Below are 22,618 nucleotides of genomic sequence, written 5' to 3'. Positions count from 1 at the left end.
AAGGAGACCGTAACCGAGGGTATGAGTCTAATCAAACGGGTGTTATCGCAACTTTGAGTTCGCAGAAACCTATTTATTTCTCGTGCATCTTAGGTGATTGTATAGCCTATAGATGTTCATAGGCTACATTATCGATGGATATAAAATACAAATACGTCATGTTATCTGGTAGTTATGTTAAATGAGATGTTTGTTGGTAGGTAGGCTGTCACGAGGAGACTGTAGGCCTACAACAGGTTAGAGACCGTAACCGTGCTAATGCATAAGTAATCAAACGGGTTTCTAGGTTCTTGGTAAGTTGAGTTAACTGATCCCAAAAGCCTTTATGTTTCGTGCATCTTGGAATTGTTCATTGAAATTCATATGCTAAATTACAAAGGGGGGAAATATTATATGACATAGGCTATGTTATCTTGGTAGTTAGTTAAATGTTAGAAGTGAATAGGCTATTGGTAGGCTCACGAGGAGACCGCGCACAGCTGACTACTGAACAAGACCGAATGTAACCATGGGCAGTGCTTGAGTCTAGTGTAGGTCAATATGAGTGTGTATGTCAGCTAATTTCAGAGACATGGAGAGCATGACATTTGCAGCTTGAGGCTACATGTCTTGGAGCGACTATGGCGGGGGAAGTAACGCACAAGATAACAACCCCCCCCCCCCCCCCCCGTCGCGCGAACCGGTGACCGAATCTATTAACTCGGTAGGCCAACCAACGACCGTCCGGTTGAACCGACTTGCGTATAAGAGTCGGTTGTCCCATCACTAATATGCGGCGCAGCACCGCGGGGGCGCCAAAGCAGTGGTAAAAATAATAATAATAATAATAATAATAATAATAATAATATATTTGGTATATTCTATATTTAGCTACTGTTATACGTTTTTAAATAATTTCTGCATTTCCTCAATGTTAAATAACATTTTAGAGGACTAACAGGCTAGAGTAGGCGCCCTATCTCATAAGATTTAAGGTGAGCGCTGAGTGAGCAGGGAGTAGTTGCCGTCGGAAAAAGATGGATACAGCAAAAAAAACTGTCGGGGGCTAAACATAGAAAAAGAAAGAGGGAAAATGAGATGGCATGTCAAGGGATGCGACAGTAAAAAAAAAAATAATTTAACTAATAGTGTAAATTATTGGCCTTTTGTTTTACTTTAGTTGATTGTGTTTTTTTTTGTTGCATACCCCTCAAAAAATGGGTAGCTGCACCCCTGTATAGTGGCAACCAGGTGATAAGCGGGATAACAGCCTTCGAGGTATCCTGTTATAGCCTACGGAATTCATGGACTTGGCTGGAGGCCTCCGCTGCGCGTCGGGGAGTTCTTTGCCTTCCGCCCTCGTCCATTAATTCCATATAACAGGACACCTCGGCGGCCGTTATCCCTTACATAATGCCTCCGCCGGCCACAGCTATCACCAGTGCAGAGGCATAAAAAACATATATTACACAGGAGACAGGAATGCTGTTAAAATATTGAAATCCGTTTTATTTATTTATTTGAGACACAGGTTTAAGTCAGATGGCACACAGTTAGAAATCTCTTTCTCTACTTGCCAGTCATGCCATTACTCTCTCTGGGCCATTATCTCCTAAACCCCAGCACACGCCACTCACACCTCAAAGACTGAACACAAAGGTCAAGTCAAAATAAAGACGTGTGTCTGTGAGAGAGTGTGCATACGTTTTCAGGTGGTCATAAACATCATGTAAAATGACAACCAGTAGTTTGTCCTTCAAGATTAATCAATCAATAAATAAAAATAAGAGAGCATTTTGCTGAAAATAACTATGATAAAAATCCAGAAAACACAATGGCTTTATACTTAAAAGCTCTAAAGAAACCAGGTAGATAAATCTGTACTGATTAAAGAAACAGTCATTAGGCTATCTTCAGACCACTTCAATGAAGCCAAACACAATTTCTGTTTTGTTGCATGACATTGGCCACAATGAATATATGATATTGGATTCACTGGCCTTCATAGTTAAAGACATCTGTAAATCTCTGCAATGTGAATTTATAAATCCTCAGTGAGGACACAGGGGCTGCTTTTCACATTGCAACTCTGAAGAGCTCTTTTGTGCTAATGTTGACCATTATTTCACTATAGACACTTGAATGAGCGTGATGAGAGTCACCACGAAATAAGACATTAGAGTGCAAACTGGTTTCTTCCATCGAGTTGTACCTATTTCAACAGGTATTACTTACATCAATATGGATTCCAAAATGATAGTCAGCTCCAGAGATCTCAAAGGAGGATCCTATCAGGAAACTGTCTTTCCTAGAGGAGACACAATCATGGGCCTGCTATTGGCTGCATATATTCTTCTTCTGAGAAAGAGTCAAGTGCCAGGCAGGGGATATCAGCCTCAATCATGTCCTTTTTGTAATACAAATACTTAATACTTGTAATTAGACAGTAAAGGGGGGCAATATCACGAACAACAAAAATAAACAAATAAAACTATAAAACTAGCATTAGTTACAATTGGATTAAAAACTATAACTACTGTGTGTAGTATTAGGTCTAATAAAAAGAGCAAAGCTATAATTACCATTCTAGCACTAGTCATACTGATAATGAAGCACTTTTGTGTCTGTCCATAGTCTGCTTTATAAAAAACAACTATTAGGCACTGTGATGGACTACAATCAGCAGCAACTTAAGGTGGGAGCGACGATGACGTGTTAAAGTGAGGGTGAAGTTCGACCGAAGATCAGCTGGGCTCATCATCCATCTGAGTTGTCATGAATAATACAAGGTGTTTTGACGGGTTCTGTGAAAACATGTGTTCTCTGCATCCTTTGTTAGTGTTTTGTGTAACGTCTCTCACTGATACACTTCAGCTTCAGTTCAAAGCTAGCTGTTTATTCCCTTTTCCTCTTTGGTCTACTGCTTTGCCTCCGTTTCCAAAACATATATGCTTTCCAAATGACCATTAAGCCAGTTGATCCTCATACTGTTTTCTGAAACAGTCTCCAGCTGGGAAGAAGTCCCAGCATCTTTCTTGGTACTGCTTCCACACATAGGACTCCTGGAGGGAGAAACAGTGGTGTGGGTATATTAATAAGAGGGGTGTGTATAGTAGCGGGTCACAAAGAGATTAAAACTATTTTAGACACATACCTGTCCAGTGTGCTCCGTTTCATCTTTGTTGATTAAATACATCAAGAAGAACCTGTGGAGGAAAGCAGATGTTAAGAGCCTGTCGTCCATCACCAATACAAAAGAGTCTGTTCATATTATATGGTCTGTCACCTAAGGTATGGACATCTGTGACAGGTAATTTGACATAGACCAGTACAGCAAATTCAACATAAAATTATGTATGACTTGCAAAACTATGCATATGTTCCGTTTGTATTTATGCACTTTTAGCTGAACCCCTATACTCCAATTATAAAATTGACAATGCACTTACATGTAGTTGAATTAGACAATGCACTTAAATGTAGTTGATTAAGACAATACACTTACATGTAGTTGGCTAAATTGTGTTCCTCCAGGGTGTGTGTCTCAAAGCCATGCGGAGTTGTATCAAAGTAGTCACTCCCGATTCCACAGATGAAGCACTTTGTCTGGAGAAATCATAAAAACCGTTTGTGAGTCTAAACTGTACTTTCCAAATACTTTTATTTTGGCAAGATCATACTTAAAAACACACATTTGATGCCAAACCATCACTAAGAGTCTGGTGGCGGTCACAGTTCTTACCTCCATGTCTTCTCTGACCTGCTCCTGCTGGTCTCTCAGCTCACCAAAGGCATCAATGATCAGACCTGCACACAACCACAGATCACCTCAGATGGGGGACGATGGCATCTGCTTTGCTCTATGGCAGCCAACATTCTACATGTGCTTTTACAGTTGATTTAATATGACCCAGTGCCAACTTAAATCAGTGTTTAACATGCTCTTCAACCTTGTTAAAACACAAGCTGATCTCTGTATGTTTTTTTTTTTACCCTGGATGATGGCGAGCAGGATAACAATGACGAAGAAGAAGAAAGTGATGTCAAAGACCACGCGGTAGAGCTCGTATTCATCACCAGCTGGGTCCTCGATCTCATCACCAATGCCACCACCAGCCCTCACACCCACATACATGTGGAACAGGTAGCACTGAGAACAGAGCACACGCGCTCCAGTTATGTACATATAGGGACATGGATGAAGTTGTCTGTCATTCATACAGCGACACTGAAACTGTATACTGATGCATAACTGTGAGGGTTCAAAGTTACATTAAATCTTAAAAAATAGCAAACATCTAGTGTAGGATTGTTGGAGACAATATAGCATGCTCACAGTCATCATGTCATCACACTTCATGTCTGGTTCATCCTCATCTTCACTCATATTGTAGAACTTTCGGAAGAAGTTGAACGCCACCACAGTGTACAGGTACACCACCACCGCAAGAAGGCCCACAGTCATCATCAGCTGACCAATCACAGAGAAAACACACAAACAGGTTTATTTATGCATTTATCCATTGACAGTGACTTACAGGCAACACTGGCAGGGGCCAGTCTCCCTGGAGCAATGAAGTGCCTAAATTAAAGTGCCTAGCTTAAGTGGTGTTCCATTGCTGTAGCTGTAGCTCTGTCTGTAGCTTAAATGTTATCCTATTGCTGAAGCTGTAGCTTAAATGTTATCCTATTGCTGAAGCTGTAGATCTGTAGCTTACATGTTATCCTATTGCTGAAGCTGTAGCTCTGTAGCTTAAATATTATTCTATTGCTGTAAGTCGTTTTGGATAAAAGTGTCTTCCAAATGAATAAACGTAAAAGTAACTTAAGGGCCTAAAAGTGGCAGAAGGGAATGGAACTCATATCTGAGTCTTTTTGTGTGACTAAATCATATTATAACTGACCAACTCCAGTGGTTCTGACCTCTAACAAACCACTTCATAAATATAATACTACACTAGAATACCAGAGAACAGTCCAGTGATCTGGCCATACCTGTTTGCCGTTGTGAGTGACAGAGGACAGAATGGTGCGCAGCGTTTTGACTCCCATAGCGATGTCCAGCAAGTGACAGGCAAAGAAGAAGTTATTGTAGTGTCCCAACATAGACATCACCATATACCACACCAAGTACTGGAAGGTCTGTAAGGATAAAAGAATGCACTTCAGTTCATCAAGAATACTGACCCAAACAAAGTAAAAATAACTTTGTGAATTTGTTTCTGGCCTCAAATATTCCTTCACTCACATTGTCTGTAAACACCACACCCATCTTCCAGAGCTGGTATTTGATGTCGAATGAGGTGATCCTAATATGAAGGGATAGATTTTCATGTAGATCAAAATTATTCAGCTCATTGACTTCTCAAGACATTCTAGTGATTAAATTAGATTCAACTTTATTGTCATTGGGCAGTTTACAAGTACAAACACAATGAAATGCAGTATTGATGTGATTGAAATGATGTGAGTATTATGTCATGACATTTCATTATGTAAAGAATTCAACTAAAGTTGTATACTAAATATTCTATGTACTAATGTACTAATACACACTCAAGTTATTGAAAATGTGAATAGAATAAAAATGAAAAACACAATAAATAAATACCCATGTGTTTTAATGACAATTAATAAATATCCACATCATTTTTAATCCATAATGAATATTACTCTGTAGTTATGTAGCTAAAAAACATAGCTAAAAAATATTAACTGACAGAGACAGAACAGAGACATGTATTTTAACCAAACAAAGTATTGTTTATTTTATATGAAGTATATTTTTGTCTCATTTCTATAAATTGGTTATCTATAATAAGAAATCTAACAACGTTTAAGCAATATTTACATGGAAATATAGCACATTCTAATTTTCACAACTCTCAAGCACCATTGTATAGGCACATGGGTGTTTGAGAATATTAGATAGAGTATACACTCTTTTATACCCTCTGCTTCAGGTTCTCAAATCAGTGTTATGTGTATTAGCCTTACTAAGCCTTTGTTTATATAGTTTCATTTGATTGTGTTCATTAGAAGCATACATGTCATTGTAAGTGTATGATAACACACAGTGTTGTGCCTGAACGCGTTCATTGAACGAAAGTTCATGAACTCGTTCATATTTTGACCGAACTTGAACTGAACGTCCTGCATTACTGCCTGATGAACGTTACTGTGAACTCGTTCATTCTGGTGTCTGTGAACGGCACGCTCTTTCAGTTTAACTTCGTTCAATAGGGTGCCAGATTTCTACACAGCATTCCACATGAAAACCCGGCTAAAACACACCATAAAAAGGCCTTAATATGGCAGCATGCAGGTCACCATTTCTCAAACTATGGGCCGCGGTCCGCAACGTGGACAATGCTGGTCTGCAGAGTGAAATTATTCCCGGGGCATCGTCTGATAATTTGCTGCGCAATTGATCAAGGAACCACGGACAGAAAAAGAAAACAAACGTTTCTGCAATTAGTAGGAAATACTTGTTAATTTGGTGTCATCAAACATAGAGGCATAGAATTAAGTCGTGGTATGAGCGTTTATTCAATGCATGCGTGTGCACGTTGGTAGCAAAGCTAAGCTCAACCTATTGGAAGGCTATTTAATTATGCAACGACATTTAATAGAACGACGTGGATTTACGCAACTTTCATAAAAACAGAGCACAGACTATATAAAACACTGTCTAGCATTAAGTATTAAAGTCAGCCAAAAGCTATTAATTAGTCTTAGTTAAAGATAGCTAAAGATCTCCAGATCAGAGATTTACGCATGATCTGATCCGCCATTTACCATTCACAAAAGCTGGTTGTGTTTCCTGAATCCTTACAATCAGGCATTCAAATGAAATGTATTTAAATAGCATATAAATATTCTATCAGTGTATGATGCTTGCATGAGGGAAAGATCCCAAAACAACGGCACCCATATAATTGCTTTTGTTTTGAGAAGTATTTCTCATGCAAGCATCATCCAACAATGCAAAAACATTGCAGGCCTAATTATATTTTACAGTAGTAAAGCAGTACTCTGATGTGCATGTTTTCACAAACTTTTGTGAACAATCTTAGCACTTTAAACATTGACTGTTTTGAAGTGCATGTATAGCAATATAGTATACAAATAATAATAATTGTGATATCATTATAATTTGATGGGGGTGGGAGGAGGGGGTGGGTTCATGTAGGTGGGCCCTATGACCCCAAAGTATGCCTTGACTGGGCCTCAGGTCAAAGAAGTTTGAGAAAGGCTGATGTAGACGACAAAGCAGCAAGGAGGCGTCGTATGATCATTTAAACAAGTTTTATGACAAGGTCGGTGAGGATGGGAAAAATCGTACATTTCTGTGCAAACTTTGCCCGCACTTCAGTCACATCCACAGCAAACCTGAAACGGCACATTGAACTGAAGCACCTGGCTAGCCTTTCAAGGTATGTGCAAGCCAATACAAAATCAAAAGACTGTCAAGACAGATCCTCAACCCAAATTAACTGCATTCTATATGGGCTGTGGCAATAATTTTGAAAAATAATAGCTCGCAGCAACATATGAAAAAAAAAAAAGAACTATGAACTAGTTCATTTTTGGAAAGTGTGAACTTAGTTCAAAATTTTGAATTATGAACTATGAACTGAACTAGTTCATTTTAAAATTTGTGAACTGAACTTTGAACTAGTTCACGTAGAAAATGAACTTTCCCAACACTGATAACACATGAGTTTATTACCGGGCAATCAGGGAGGTGTCTGGTTCAGATTTCTTCTCTTGCTGCTGTGCGCTGACATCAAGGGAAGCCAGATCCATGCCAAGAAGCTCAGCAATTCTCTCTCTGCCATAGATGTCTCCATATTTCTCCAGAGCCTTGAATGAGATAAAAAAATGCTCTTGCATAGGACACTTTCAGAGACACCTTTTTTCAGTGCCTCCACATGCACACCAAAAATATGAACAAGGTTCACTGTTCGATTGTCATCGTTGTTCCCCATTAGCAATATCAGGAAAAACATAATCAGTTATCAATTGTCACTATGAGAGCTAAAACATGATCCAGTCATTGTCAAATATCATTTTGATCAATGTCCATAAGCTAATGAAACATAAAATCAACTATTCCAGATGACAATGACTGCAGTGTCATGTCAATATGGGATATCTGATTTTGATCAGACAAGCCAATCATCCTGTTTTTATTGACTTGTAAACTACCTAATTTATGTTCACATTAAACATAAATGACAAGATCTGAGGACATACCTTTCTCTTAACAAACTTGTCCCAGTAGTTGTTGGGGAATGACCTGTGCAAATAGCATAGAAGTTAAAAGTCAAAAACACTTCTGAAATCAAGGTAATGAGTTAAAGTAGATTGGCACAACACAGTAGCCCTTAGATTTCTTACGGTGTGTTCAGGACAAGCCTATCCCACTGGCCCTTGATGTCATCATCCTCTGGCTGCTCAGTGACGTAGAGTCCATCAAACTCCACACTGCGGGCTAGCTCCTTCTCCCTTTTAAATATGACCAGGGGAACCTGCAGGACAGTAGTGTATTAAGCTGGCTGTCCATTAGACTGAAAATGCTTACATGCAAAATATTCAAGGGTTGATTTTAATATTTGGAGAGTACTGTATATCTCCATTTTTAAAAACATGAAAAAGTCAGGCTATTTAAGGGACACCAGGCAAGCCTGATGCTCGGTCTGAAGCTCTTTTCCTTTTCTTTGCATCTTCTGTCAAGGGGTTTCGCTGCTTCTTCGCCGGCTCTGCCATTATACTGTACACACGTTTGCAACAATCGCTAGCGTTTCGTTAGCCTGCCTCTGTGCTGTGGATGCAGGATGTAAACTGCTTCAGTCGGCGGGTACGATACACTGAACTTGTAAGCGGGATATTTTTCCTACAGGCAGTAGGGGCGGGTGAGAGAGTCTTCATTCGCCCTGTAATGAGTCATTTAACCATATACCGACTTACGAAGATGAGTAATTAACACAAAAACGTTGCCTGGTTTCCCTTTAATTGTGTATTTCAATCAGTCAAATTACAGTTGTGTTGTTTTGATTGAGTAAAGATAAATCAAATAACAATACCCAATTACAGTTCCACTGAAATTACTTGGAAAACAACAGCAAACAAATGTTTATGAAAATTCATTAAAATGGTGGATATATGTAGCCTTTTGGAACCAAACTTTTCATTTAAAGAACCATGGCTTTAAAAAGTAGACAAGTAAACAGCAATCTTCTAAACGAGAAAAAAATTCTCCCCTTATATTGTGCAGTGCAAAAACAATTTCTGTGAAATGTTTGCGTTCATCTCTGACCTTGAGACAGTTGTATCCAATGATGCAGAGGAAAGAGATGATGGTGTGAACGATGGACAGGAAGGACAACACTGGTGTCATGTACCCAGTGCTCTCCTCTAAAATAAAGTACACATAGCCTTCCTCCTCCTCCTCATCGCCACCGTCCTCCATGCCAGAGCCTTCATCTTCACCCCCTGAACCCTCAAAGAGACCAGAGCCCTCAAACACAGCAGAGCCCTCAAACTCCTCTTCACCCGGTGTGCCTTCTGCGACCTAAGACACAGAACATCTCACATCATATCCTGGCAAATTAGGGACTGTACGATATTTACGGGGGGGGGGGGAGGGCCGGTCGTCAGGGGGGGGAGGGCCTAAGAGAATTTTTTAAGCCTTAGGGGAAGGCCCAGGAGAAATGTTTTGGCCTGGGGGGAGGGCCGAGGAAATTTATGTTTTCCTGATACATGATATTTTTTCCCCCTGATCAATGATCCGTATTCGATATTTTAAAAGGTTTGTAGGCCAAAACATGATTCACGTCTCTTTGACAGAGTGGGCGAGTCCAAAAAGTCGCATACCTGAATCTCCCACAACTCTCCTCGTAAGCTTGCAGGTCACCCGCGGTTATGGGTCATAAACCAAATATTTTAATGATATTCGGGTCATTTGCGGGCGGGTCAGTTAAAATTAATTATAAATAAATATATATTTTCTACAAATAGGCCTACTTAAAATATCACGAGAAGGCTAGCATCAATACAGTAAAGCATCAATACAGTAGGCTAAGTCAACAGTAAAGAAGCTGAAGACGCGAGTTAAAATAATAAAGACACCCCTTCAGGAAAAGCGATATAGGCTATGGGAAATATTGGGAAAAGTTCTTAAAGAAGATGACAGTAGTACAAGTTATGGTCTATGTAGGCCTACTTCTTGCGAAGCCATTTAAAAGTATGACAGCCGAAACGGGCAGCCTGCAGGAATAAATCTTATGGCACAGACTACACAGCCATATCTACCGGTATGTATAGGTTCGCGCATGCATAAAAGTTACCTTAGTTCGTTGTGTTTGTGACTTTAAACAGTGGATGTGCTTTAGTAAAGCTTTGTGCTTCATTCAGCATTTTAAACCAGTTCTTACGCTAACGTTTTGACCAGCAATGTATCTCTCTTGCCTAGGCTACCTTGCCTCCCCATTTCTGTTTTCGAAAGAAGTATGTCCATGGCCAAATCTTATCCTAGTGTTCTAATCCTTGGTGGTTGCGTGCGTCTTATTCTCATTCTCTCTCCTGCGCAAACATTAGGCCTATGTCCTGCATGCCTGCGTGTAGTTCTACTGCATAAAGTTTCGCAAATAAATTAGTTTGTTTTACAGAAATGGACTACTGCATGCAGGCTATAACCAAAAGCATACATTTTGTAAATAAGCGGGTCGGATCGCGGGTCGGGTATAATTTTGTCCTAATTAATATTCGCGGTCCGAGTTGCGGTCGGGTTGATTAAAATATCGGGCGACCGCGGGCCGCTTGTGACCAAACCCGCGCAACACTGGTTTGTAGCCCCGTGTGTGTGTATGTGTGCTTATGACATTTGATGGCCGTTTTAACCTTGTAAACGTCATTTTTCGACCAGTTTTATTTGATTCACGTAGGGGGGAGGGCCTAGGAGAATTTTTTTGAGCCGGGGGGAGGCCCCTGGAAAAAAAAATTTGACCAGGGGGGAGGGCCAGGCAGAACATTTTTAACCCGATCGTCTGGCGACCGGCCCTCCCCCCCCGCTAAATATCGTACAGTCCCTTACATATCAATTTCCATGGTGAAGATGGTGGGAGAGCGAGTGTAGCACTCTAGCTTAGATATTTGGAAAAAGATTAAATGGGTTAGTGATTAATATGCATTATGTGTTAATATGAATTTATAAAGAAAACAATAAGTAAACAATAAGTAAATTGAACTTAAAACAAAAGTTAAAAAGTTTTGTCACTGACCTTGTAGAATAGTAGGATAAAATTGATAGCGAATGCAATGAACAGAGCCAACATGCGAAGGTTGTAGAAGTTCCGAGACAGGTAATTCTGTAAATAATACAAGCCAACACATTAGCAATTAAGCAAAATATTTACTAATGAACCTGTCATGAGTGCTTCAGTCCAATCCAATAGATAATAACTACCATAAATTTGATTCTCTGGATTTCAAGCTCATTCCAGAGCTCAAAGCCTCCCTCCTCTGGCTCTACTTTTTTGGCTTTGGCCTTCACTTTTTTCTCCTTCATCTCTTCATCCACCGCTGGCTCAGCCTCAGCTTCCTTCTCCTTCTCACCATTTTCCGTGCTACAGATAATAGACACCAACATAAACATGGCACACTAGCACTTGCTTACAATAAAATGAGAGATAGATAGGGTAACACAAGAGTAAAATAACAAGACAACTCCAGATTACGGACTCGGATTTCTCAGGTTCTGCAGGAGCTTCCTCTACATCAGGCTCTGGTTCAGGCTCTGCCTCTTCCTCTCCCTCTCCAGCAGCGGCAAACTACAAGACATGACATTGATTTTAGAGCAACAGTGAGGTCTAAACCTAGCAAACTAACTATACCTAAAAGGCATGCAACACTTTGCAAACTCAACCCAGGGTGGCACTACTAGAAGCTTGGTAACATGTCATCTGGTGTCTTTTGGCAACATAGCCAACAATATTGTGTTGTTTTCTTTCATTTTTGTGGTGTGTTCCAGCCTGGAATGGAGAACCATATAAGGCATATCCTGGATGGCCGGTGGGGACATCACATGTGTTTATCTGTCCGTTACATTACCATATATCATCAAAACCAATTTGAAGATGACACTGAAGCTAGTTGCCTATTAAAAGCACATGTAAACGATGTGGCAAATTGTTGTAAAATGTTTAACCATCATTTTTAAATGACATCAGGACAGCTCAGCTAAGTATGCTTTAAGATTCCTGAAATCTCAATTATAGGTGTGGATAAGAGCAACAACTTGCCAACTGGTTTAGTGTGACATGATAGTGTAGGGCTGGTTTTTGGTTTTAAGTCGAAAATCTTAAAGGGAAACTTGGCAGGATTTCCCCCTCTGCTGGAGAAATTGTGCATTATGCTATTTCAAACTGTGGAAAAAGGTAACGATAAAGCACATGGATTTGTTTACAAGCTAGCAAAACGGTTAGCATAAGTTCGGCAGACAATGTGGATGTTACAAGGTAAGAAACACGATTTAAAACGAGTTTCTTGTTTCTCACTTCTCTTTCCGGGACGGTAGTCTCAATGTTGCAAGGTTGGTTTTCCGCCTGGGGACGCTAGGGGCAGCGGGAAAAGTCACTATTTTCACCGGAACAGGTCATTTAACCATCCAAATGATTTCTAAACGGGTTTATTACGTTGAAATAGTTGCCAAGTTCCCCTTTAAATTACATCTCAATCTCGAACTTCGAAATCAAAGGTAGAATCCAAAGATACTTTAGTTTCATTTCACTATGTTCAGGTCTATGTTGTCTGTTCTCACCAGCTTGCGGTAGGAACGGTTAAAAAAAAGAAAAAAAAAAAGAAAAGCAGTTTCAAAATAAAATCCCCCAAAAAAGAAGTGGAAATAAGGCAAAAAAAGTAAACAACATAAGAAATGCATTTATATTAATATAATTTTAAAAAGATTGAAAATCAAATCGAGTCTTACAAGTTTCCTCTTGAGCAGTGGCGTGCCCTCGGGAGTAGGGGGTTCCTCCGGCTCAGTCTCTCCCATGTCTCCAAGTCCACCAGGTGCATCAAAGCCAGGATGACCTCCTCCGTCTGCCTCCTTGCCTTCCTCCTCCTCTTCCTCTCCTCCAACCGCATCGTCCTCTAAACCGCCATCCTCTTGCAATCTCCGAGCCCCGGGTTCAGGAGGAAGGTCGCCATGCACCTCGTCCTGTGTAGGATCAGGCATGCTGGCCAGGATCTCCGTCACAGTGATCTTCTTGGCTCCCTCTACCAGGCCGCCACCGAACAACGAATTCCAGATGAGGAGGAACAAGCCACGGCACACACTGTAGATGAAGTGAAGGATGCCCATTATGATGGTATAGAAGAATGTGAACAAGCCAACTATCATCTCCTTTATGGTCATCTTCCTTAGCTTGCGGTAGCGTCTTCGCAGGTTGCGGAAGGTAAACATGTTGAAGAAGTTGACCACACTCTTGATGAAGTCTGCGAAGGCGGAGCTGGACTCAGGGGGCGGCTCCTCTCCGTTGGCCTCGTCTCCGTTGGCCTCGGCCTTCTCGCCGCCCTCCTCTTCGTCTTCGCTGTCCTCATCCCCGTTTTCCTCCCCTTCGGGCTCAGAGATCTGAGAGGCAATATTCATCTCAAAGATTGTGTCCTCACAGAAGTTGACAAAGAGCTCCATCTTCTCTGACTCGCCGCCCTCGTTAACCACATCAAAGATGAACTGTCGCTTGGACTCTCGGACCTGGGGCATCTCCCACTGGTTGCGGTTGGCCTCACTAATCTCAAAGTAAATACGCTCAATCTTCCTGCTGGCCCCCATGATCTCGATACGGCCCAGGAAGGGGCGGAAGTAGTTAAGGACACTCTCGGCCTGTTCCAGGAAGTTCTGCAGGCGAGTATCATGAGGAACATGCTCTGATAGATTAGTGAGCAAAACCGCAATATTGAAGCCAATGTCCTTGGCTGGCTCCTGGTAACGGTCCGCAAACTCCTCAAAGTTAATCATTTCATTTTCATCTGCTTCAGAACAGGAGAGCAGGAACTGAATCTCGGATGTTGAGTACTGCTTCTGGCTGTCCATGGCTTTGGAGAAATCCTTCTTGGAGATCAAACCACGTGGGTCTGTTACATAGTCCATGAAGGCATCAGAGGCAACAATGTCCTTAAGCTTCAGGAACATATCGAAGAACTTGAGAATCATCTCCACATTACTGGAGGACTCCACCAGCATGTCCACCATCTGGCGAGCAATTGTGCCATTGACAATGTTGCCTGAAAATGAGAAGTCAGGTTTTAGTAAACCACTAATACAGTATAATACTGACGTATTGAGACATCAGAAGCAAAAGCATGGCTTACCCTCAAGAAGGGAGAGCAGCATAACCACCATATCCTTCTGGAGATCAAGTAGCTCCTTCAGAAGTCCGATCTGACTAGAGTCCTGAAATAAAGGACAAGAACATGCACACAATCACACAATCTGTCATGTTCATCTGTTCATAGAATGCACTACACATACACCGTTTAGGAGCATATTGTTTCATAGAATCAGCAAATTCAAGTGTTTCACCAAGAGAAGAATGGTGGAGCGCTAAGATCAGTGGTATAGGGCACAGACTAATCGTAGTCCCTGCTAGTTGTGCCCAAAGTCAGCCTCAGGTCAAAGCAAAGCACACATGTTTTATTGTCGAAATTGAAAGTATAGATTCCAGCATGATTGAAACTGATTTCTGTGCTGCATTTTGCATTTTGGGATACAGATGACGCCGGAACTAAGCCTGGTTTTCAGGGGGCACAGAACTAAGAGTGCCAAACCAATATGGCACAGGACATTGGTGAGTCTGTGTTCACCTTACCTCTGAATGTGTTCTACTCCAGAAATGATCCTTGGTTTGCATTTATGAATAACAAATATAGAATTTAAATATACTATCACATACTATTTACATACTATCTGCCAAAGAACTACTAAAAAAGACATAGAAATGCAAAGGGACACAAGACAATAGAAGGGACTGAGAGAGTCGCAAATCAATAAGCAGCACATTCAACAAGAATAGTGGTCATCTATGGTGGTGATATTTCACTCAGTAGCATTACACGGCTAACATTTTGATGGAAAAATTAAGATGCAGTATGTATCTATTATGATAAATCCAGTACTTCCAATGTAATTAGTATCTCTAATATTAACATCAAAAAAGCGATATTTTGTAGTACTGTTCATTACATGTACTGTGATTCATAGTTTGAGATATGTTTTTTACAGGATACATACTGCACCTTTCTTTATTTTACTGATAACTCACAAAATGAAATAGCCACCTACATAGTCACACCATATATTGCCATTAGGTGTCATTGTACCTCTACAACATAAGAACATACCATGACTAGCACCATCCAGCTGGCACAATGCAGCTTGACAAGGTTATTTTTATTGGTTTCTTATAGACTAGTAAGGTTCTGTGTCTATTTTCCACAGCCGGAAGCTTTTGTAGTTAAATAGTCAAGTTAAGAGCTCATGAGTGTGATGCGGGTACAATAATCCCAATGATCAGCAAGCATCAGCTGTCAATCCAAGCATGGTGGCACATCCTCAGCCCAACCAAAGTCATTTGCTGTTAAAAATTTTCAACAACCCTGACCACATTTGGGAAACACCTCTGAAACTCAATTTGGGCTTTGAGGGAGTGTCAAGGCAGAGATCATACCTTCCTACAGTGACTATGACTAGAGAGCACTGCATTAATCCGCTGAATTACTATTTAACCATCAAACAGAATTTCAATGGAGTTTTATTTATGCATTCCCTAAGAAATTATGATCTATTTCCCTGTTTTTCATAAAAAATATTATGAAATACAATTACAAATCTATAATTAGAAACAGTGCCCTCCAGAAAATATTCAGCCAGAAAAAATGAAGGAGACTGCCAAAGACAGTCAAGGTAACGAAGACAAGAGAAGAGGAAGGGGAATCAAAAGAAAGCTATAGGGAAGAATACTACAAGCAGGGATTATGTTCAATATGATGGCAAAAGTTGGGACACAGGTCCTTACGCCAGTTTGGAGTCCTTGGTCAGAGTGCATCTGGCAGGGTTATACATCAGAATAAAAATGTTATCCACCAACATTTTTAATTCATTTTTGTATTATAAAATCTCTCCTATAGTTCTAATTATTTATTTTTGCCATGGATTTCTGTCCGTTCAGTAGTGCTGATTATTCTACTAAACTGTTGGGATCAGCAGTCATTGACACATTGACTGGCCAGGGAACCAGTCGGCCAGTCACCTCTGACTGACTGTGACGTGAGATCTCTTTCTACTTCACATGGCCAGAAAACCACAGCCAAGGCTGAGATCTATGCCACTGGGATATGACATTTGATTCTGTAGTCACAGAGCATAAACTCTTTAGGAAAGAGAAATACAAAAATGCATTTTTTAAGGGAAGTAGGTGTGTATCAGGCAGGTTGTCACTAAACATTAGAGTGAAAAGACAGCAACACTTCTAAGGAAGTAAGTATGCATCAAAAAGCTGGGCTCATACAGAACATTGCCTAAGATAGCGCATATTACAGCACACAAAGGGAGTCTAGAACCCATACATTTATAGAAGATACATTATTAAATGAATCATTAAATAATTGAATAACTGGAAATGAGAGGAAAGAAAAGGAAATTAAATGGATTGAACCCTATTTGGACTGTAATTTTGTAAGGAAGTTTGTGCCTGTGGCAGCTGTATGCTTCCTCCAAAGTTCACAATAGCAGCTGTCCACTTGTCTTACCTGAGCCAGTTTCATCATCATGTGAGCAAACACATGTAAGAAGCCCACAACAGCGTCCCACAACCTGCTGTGAGCCAAGGACTGCTGATTCCCAGTGCAGGGACCCTAGGAGGGGAGGAAGAGGGATAAACACCAAAGCAACACAACACAGGTAAAAACAACACTATCACCTGCACACTGATGACAACAAAAATATGTCAGTAAGCTGAACTGGGCACACATTTAGTAAACAGTGTTGGCTTTCTCACCTGGATATACTCTGTTAAGCTGTTAAACACCTGCTTGGCCACAGTCATAGCTTTGGAGAAATTCCTCTTGCCTGGCTCGTCCATGATGTCCTTGCCAGAATAGTACCAGTAGAAGTCACTAATGGACTCCTGCAGGAGACAGAAGAGGGGAATGACAGGACAAAGTATACAGATTGATGAATATGAGCACATAATGAAACTATCATCATTAAAACACTTCAAAAGTATTTAGCTGATATCTTACCTGCAGTCTAAGCAGGTAGTCAACAGTGCAGATAATGATGTTAATGGTTGTTGTGCTACCAGTCTGGGTACGGAGATAATTCTGGAAATCTGTGAAGGTTTATTTAGGAAAAATGAAGAACAGAAAATCTGAACCCTACAGTAATTCAAAATAGCCCTAAATGTCAAAATGTCAAAAAGGAAAGAACAGCTGCATTTCTTGTACCTACTTCTAAAAGCATACTCAAACATGCAGTATGCACCTGCTTAATCATAATGATGCTTACAAACCCATATGTTCTGCATCATCATAATAATGCTTACAAACCCAGATGTCCACATTTTTTTTACTTTTTGAGTTTTGTTGCTCTTCCTTAACCTACAACCAATAATTCTCAGACGTACCATTATTGTGACCTTCGCACAGCAGCTGGAGGAAGCGGAAAAGGTCGCAGGTGAACTCAGCGTCCGCCATCACTTTTTCCTCTGAACACAGGTGCACACAACAACAAGAAATGGCATGAGACCTTACAGAAACTGTACTGGGATCAGTGATGGCAAGCATATGTGGTTATTACTGTATGTGTGTTCCAGCATTACACATGTACAGACACAATACATGCCAGTACATTTAAGGATGAATCTAAACTCGAGTTGAGATTAATTCAAATAATGAGACAAATAAGACAATATCTACTATCTTACTATAAGAAAGTATTCATTCTCAAATTGGTTGCATGTGTACTAGAAAGGGAGGGAGAATGAGTGGGAGGGGAGTCACAGCCAGTCAGAGACCCAGCCAGTCGGCCAGTACTCTCTCTTGTGGTGACCACCTCCGTCCACCTCACACAGACACACATACAGTTCACAAACACATACACATACTGTATATACAGGACAGTCACAGTGAAACAAGTGCAGAGACACAGAGAACTCAACAGTCTGTGATGAAGGTGTTGGGGTGGCATCTCGGAAATAATTTACAGAACAGACACACAACAGATATATTACAGATATAAAGAACACAAGACACACTGAGACGTGACATGACAAACAGCACACACATTCCCACAGACACAAACACAGACACTTACTGTACTGTCCACAAAAGCACACAGACACGTCCTTGACACAAAAGCACACAGACACACAGACATGCAGAACAGATCTACTGCACTCTAGTGTGGCACAGAAAGGAAAGGAGGAGATTCCTGCAGCCGTTGGCGCGTCTGGGCACGAGTTGGGACTGGGGGTTCTAAAGGGGAACACTGAGACTGAGAGGGAACCCGTCCAGTGCAGTCAGACCAAAGCCCTCTGTAGTGTTGATCAGTGCAATGGAGGAAAGGATCATTGAATACAGTCCACACAAATAAATCTGATGGTAACAAAAATAATTAGGATGCTTCATATTAATACTTGATGCAAGTGAGCATATGAAAACCTTACACGTGTGGGATGAAATAAGAGATTGAGAAAATTGTTAGTAACAGGAGTGAACGGAATGTGTTGGAGAAATTCAGAGTGTTACAACACAGGGGGTTAGTGAACTGATACACTGATCAAATATCTATCAGAGATCTTCAACAGGCAATCCTCAGTGTTGCTGCAATTATTTGAGCAGAAATGTTATTTTCTTATACACGACACTGTAAGCCATCCTACACATTATTGTTAGCCCAGTTTAATAAGCAACACAATTGTATAAGATGTATAATAGAGAGTCCATCCACTGTGTCTATCAGCTAAGGAGTCCTTGGACAGCAAAATGTTGAAGACCTCTGATCTCTAAGAAATGGACAGCATTTAGGATGGAATCTGAAATAAGCATGCTAACACCAATGAGAGATTATGTGTTTTAGGTTAAACTGACTTTTGTAAGTTCCTGTGATATAGCTTATGATAAAAATTATCAGTCATACAGTATCATTGCTTTTGATGATGTTAATTACATGAAAATAAATGTTTTAAAATAGAGGTTACATACTCTAAAATAAAGTTAAAAGTTTTTTTCCCTAACTCATGCAGTTACACATTTCATATCTGTTTCTAAAATCACTTATTAATATTATTATTATTATTATCATTATTATTATTATTATTATTGATGAAGTAGATGATTATGTAGAAGATAAAGTAGTAGATTAGAGACAAATAGATCACTGACGAAGCAGGTGAAGTAGCATCTCTTAACTGGCGCACTCTAATATCCTCTACATTAATGGTTTCCATATAACTATCTACAATACCTACTGGCGATTATTTGAGGGAAGTTTTCAAATAATGTTAGATGGCTTGGCTTATTTATTCAGAAAGACAGACTATAACAGTTTCTCAGATGAGGCTGCAAATTCATTTCAGGGCTGTGTCTACACTTCTCTGTGATGTGCTCACAGAGAAGTGCTTAGGGAAAGACAACCAAGATGGGGTTTTTCCTTTGACATGATCTAGCATCAGTCAAGAGTATCTGGAGATACAGTAGATCTGTGACACGGCACTCAAGGGCAAAGAGAAGACGGCCCCTTAAGCCACTGCTTGAGCTCAGACACTGTCACGGCACATGGCCAATTTTCTGTCAGAAATGTCCCACTACTTTGGTGAGGTACACAATGTTTTCAGTGTCAAGGTTGCCACTGGGCAGCTACGCAGTGACTGAAGGGTTCTCTCTTTGTGTCCTTGACTGCGAAATGAAGTGCAGGTAAAGTACATAAAAGACAGATAAGTTGAGATATAGGTGAGCTGAAAGGAGGAAGAGACAGGGACAGCTGGGACAGGGAGGAAAGAGAGATTTCAAAGACCGGAATTATTTACCACGTTCTAGCTTCATAGCTGAAAACCATGAGAGGGGCGAAAAGGGAGAGGGGGTGGGTGTAAAGGGGGGTGGGGGTGGGCAGCAGTGGCATTGGCAGGGAGAGAAAAAGAGACAAAGAGAGCACTGGTGAGTTGGATAATAGTCACGCTTCGTCCCAAGACCAGGACACCAACAATGCTGTGAATGAACATTCAGTCTCATTGATATCTAAAAATCTCTGCTTTAGAATCTCTTCTTTAGAATCTCTTCTTTAGGTATTTTAAAATCTCTGCTTTGCACTACGTGGAAAATGCTGCAAAAAGAAACATTTAGTTATGAGTTCTACTGAACTTTAACCATAACATTTCAACACTTATTTTGTTAAATGAACAATATACAATATACCAACTTAGTGATACATACATGTGCTTACTCAAAGTTCAGATGTGTCAACATGCCATGCTGACATGCATAAGGAGCAGATAAAGTACATAGCACATTCTGACCAATCACAATCAGCGCTATGTAACAAATGGCAGCATGGCTGTTGTAAGGCAGAAGAGAAATGATGGCATGTGACTGCTGTGGTTCAGAACTGACCTGTTCCCTCTTCAGACACCATTCCAAGCCCTTCTGCCTTGTTCTGTCTCTCAAAGGCATTCAGGTCCAAAACACTAGATACACAGAAAAGCACTGAATTTAGATCAACGTTTGTGCATATGTGTGTGTGTGTGTGTGTGTGTGTGTATGTGTGTATGTGTGTGTGTGTGTGTGTGTGTGTACGTGCGTGTGTGTGCGTGCGTGTGTGTGTGTGTGTGTGTGTGTGTGTGTGCGTGTGTGTATGTGTGTGCGTGTGTGTGTGTGTGTGTGTGTGCGTGTGTGTATATGTGTGTGTGTGTGTGTGTGTGTGTGTGTGTACGTGTGTGTGTGTGTGCGTGTGTGTGTGTGTGTGTGCGTGTGTGTGTGTGTGCGTGTGTGTGTGTGTGTGTGTGTGTGTGTGTGTGTGTGTGTGCGTGTGTGTGTGTGTGTGTGTCTAAAGAGTGTAACTCACCTGCAGGTCTGCATCAGCGCCTGCAGGCTCAGGAAGAAGCCCACATCCTTTTTGTCCTTTAGGTAATCCAACATTCTCTATAATTATGAGGAACAGAGGAAAAGAGAGAATAGTTTAACCCTTAAAACCCTAAGCTGTTTTTAGGACATTTTCACTACTTTTATTCATAAGGATTTATTCTGGTCATTGTAAGTGCCAAACACACATATTATATATTTTTTTTTCAGCAGAGTCTAGGCTATCCAGATCTGCCATCAGTCCATGTATTAGTACTAGCATTGATTTTATTTAGATTTTTAAAGAATTAAAATATAAAAAGCGTATTATAAAAATTCTTATATTTCAACATGTATCTCACCACAGCAAGCTCATAGCTCTACATGCATTTCATGTGTGTGTAGGGCAGACTGTCCTGAATCGGGCAATATAATTGCCATGTTGGAGGGATACTCTGGGGCTGAGCAATTTACAGAAATATGTGGTGTGTGATTTACAGAAATAAATGCCATTTTTTATTTAGTGATGAAAAATGACCTTTCTGTGCTCCATACCTGTGACACGAACTGATCTGACCTGACTTGACCAGAGATTGCGGGTTAGCCTGCGTGCCTATGCACTCATAATGTTTCTCAACTTTTTACTGCATTGCCATTAACAAAGTAAAGGCAAAAAAGGTGTTTCTTTGTTGAACAAATTGGGATGCAATGTGAGCCTTGAATTGGATGCCATGCAGGAATTTGCTAGGATCTCAAAACCGGATTATGAACATGCTTTGCCATAGAGAAACACACGATAGCGTTGGATTATAAACATGCTTTGCCACAAGAACGGACAAAAACGTGGGGTAAGTCCAGCTATATGAAGTTATTATTTTGCTGTCACTTCGTCTGTTTTATAACCCAGAATGATGTACTTGGTATCAAATGATAGCTCTGTGTCCGTGTCTGTGTCCTCTTTCATCTGACATGCGTGGCATATCTATCCGATCACGGGTCCGTGAGTAATTCAAACGAGAGTAATGGGTGTGCAGCGTTGGTTTGTGTACATGACGTTATTATTTTGCAGTCACTTCGTCTGTTTTTATAAGCCAGAAGGATCGATATACATGGTACCAATGGATAGCCCTGTGTCTCCTCTTTCATCTGATAATGCTTGCCATATCTATGCATCACGGGTTCGCGAGTAATTCAAACAAGAGTAAAGGGTGTGCAGGTGAACGCAGAGAAGTATAGACTGTAAATATGATGGAATTTGATTTAATTTCATGATTTTTTTTAATTTTCATACTTGAGCGTACAGACAGGCTCTTTGGAAAGCCCCACTTCTGCTCTGTCATGCAATAAAGGTTTCATCTCGCTGCGATGAACAGTTCCGGAGCAATGTAACAGAGAAGAAAGGGTGTGTTTTTTGACGCACTTTGCGTCAATCGGGTTCTAAGGGTTAAGTCCTATGCTGGCTGGGAGCTTTTGGATTTGGTGCTTTCAAAGAGTCCAAATGAGTTGTGCAAGTAGTACTCAC

At 40.6% G+C, this 22,618-nt stretch overlaps 1 protein-coding gene across 1 annotated transcript in view; it reads right to left on the bottom strand.

Moving 5' to 3' along the window:
- Positions 1 to 1,490: 1,490 nt before the first annotated feature.
- ryr1b (ryanodine receptor 1b (skeletal)) overlaps positions 1,491 to 22,618 on the bottom strand; it is a 68,817-nt gene continuing 47,689 nt past the window's right edge. The window contains exons 83-106 of the mRNA XM_076281897.1: positions 21,101 to 21,177; positions 20,650 to 20,723; positions 20,070 to 20,087; positions 17,667 to 17,747; positions 17,284 to 17,372; positions 17,040 to 17,168; positions 16,792 to 16,896; positions 14,356 to 14,437; positions 12,971 to 14,268; positions 11,725 to 11,813; positions 11,450 to 11,609; positions 11,265 to 11,351; positions 9,302 to 9,556; positions 8,383 to 8,513; positions 8,239 to 8,281; positions 7,712 to 7,845; positions 5,228 to 5,288; positions 4,975 to 5,121; positions 4,316 to 4,450; positions 3,973 to 4,129; positions 3,722 to 3,786; positions 3,485 to 3,585; positions 3,134 to 3,185; positions 1,491 to 3,041 (exon numbers count right to left, since the gene is read on the bottom strand). Of these exons, the coding sequence (XP_076138012.1) occupies positions 2,946 to 3,041; positions 3,134 to 3,185; positions 3,485 to 3,585; positions 3,722 to 3,786; positions 3,973 to 4,129; positions 4,316 to 4,450; positions 4,975 to 5,121; positions 5,228 to 5,288; positions 7,712 to 7,845; positions 8,239 to 8,281; positions 8,383 to 8,513; positions 9,302 to 9,556; positions 11,265 to 11,351; positions 11,450 to 11,609; positions 11,725 to 11,813; positions 12,971 to 14,268; positions 14,356 to 14,437; positions 16,792 to 16,896; positions 17,040 to 17,168; positions 17,284 to 17,372; positions 17,667 to 17,747; positions 20,070 to 20,087; positions 20,650 to 20,723; positions 21,101 to 21,177 (3,666 nt within the window). The 3' untranslated portion in view covers positions 1,491 to 2,945. The remainder of the gene's footprint in view (positions 3,042 to 3,133; positions 3,186 to 3,484; positions 3,586 to 3,721; positions 3,787 to 3,972; positions 4,130 to 4,315; positions 4,451 to 4,974; positions 5,122 to 5,227; positions 5,289 to 7,711; positions 7,846 to 8,238; positions 8,282 to 8,382; positions 8,514 to 9,301; positions 9,557 to 11,264; positions 11,352 to 11,449; positions 11,610 to 11,724; positions 11,814 to 12,970; positions 14,269 to 14,355; positions 14,438 to 16,791; positions 16,897 to 17,039; positions 17,169 to 17,283; positions 17,373 to 17,666; positions 17,748 to 20,069; positions 20,088 to 20,649; positions 20,724 to 21,100; positions 21,178 to 22,618) is intronic.

This window comes from Alosa pseudoharengus, unplaced genomic scaffold (genome assembly GCF_046254945.1).
Source record: "Alosa pseudoharengus isolate Yale_2024_CS ecotype anadromous, Long Island Sound unplaced genomic scaffold, YU_APseudo_1.1 YU_APseudo_1.1_scf_13, whole genome shotgun sequence".
In the NCBI taxonomy this organism is placed as follows: domain Eukaryota; kingdom Metazoa; phylum Chordata; class Actinopteri; order Clupeiformes; family Clupeidae; genus Alosa; species Alosa pseudoharengus.
The sequence above is the reverse complement of the archived record's forward strand: the minus strand, read 5'-3'. Positions and strand labels throughout refer to the sequence as shown.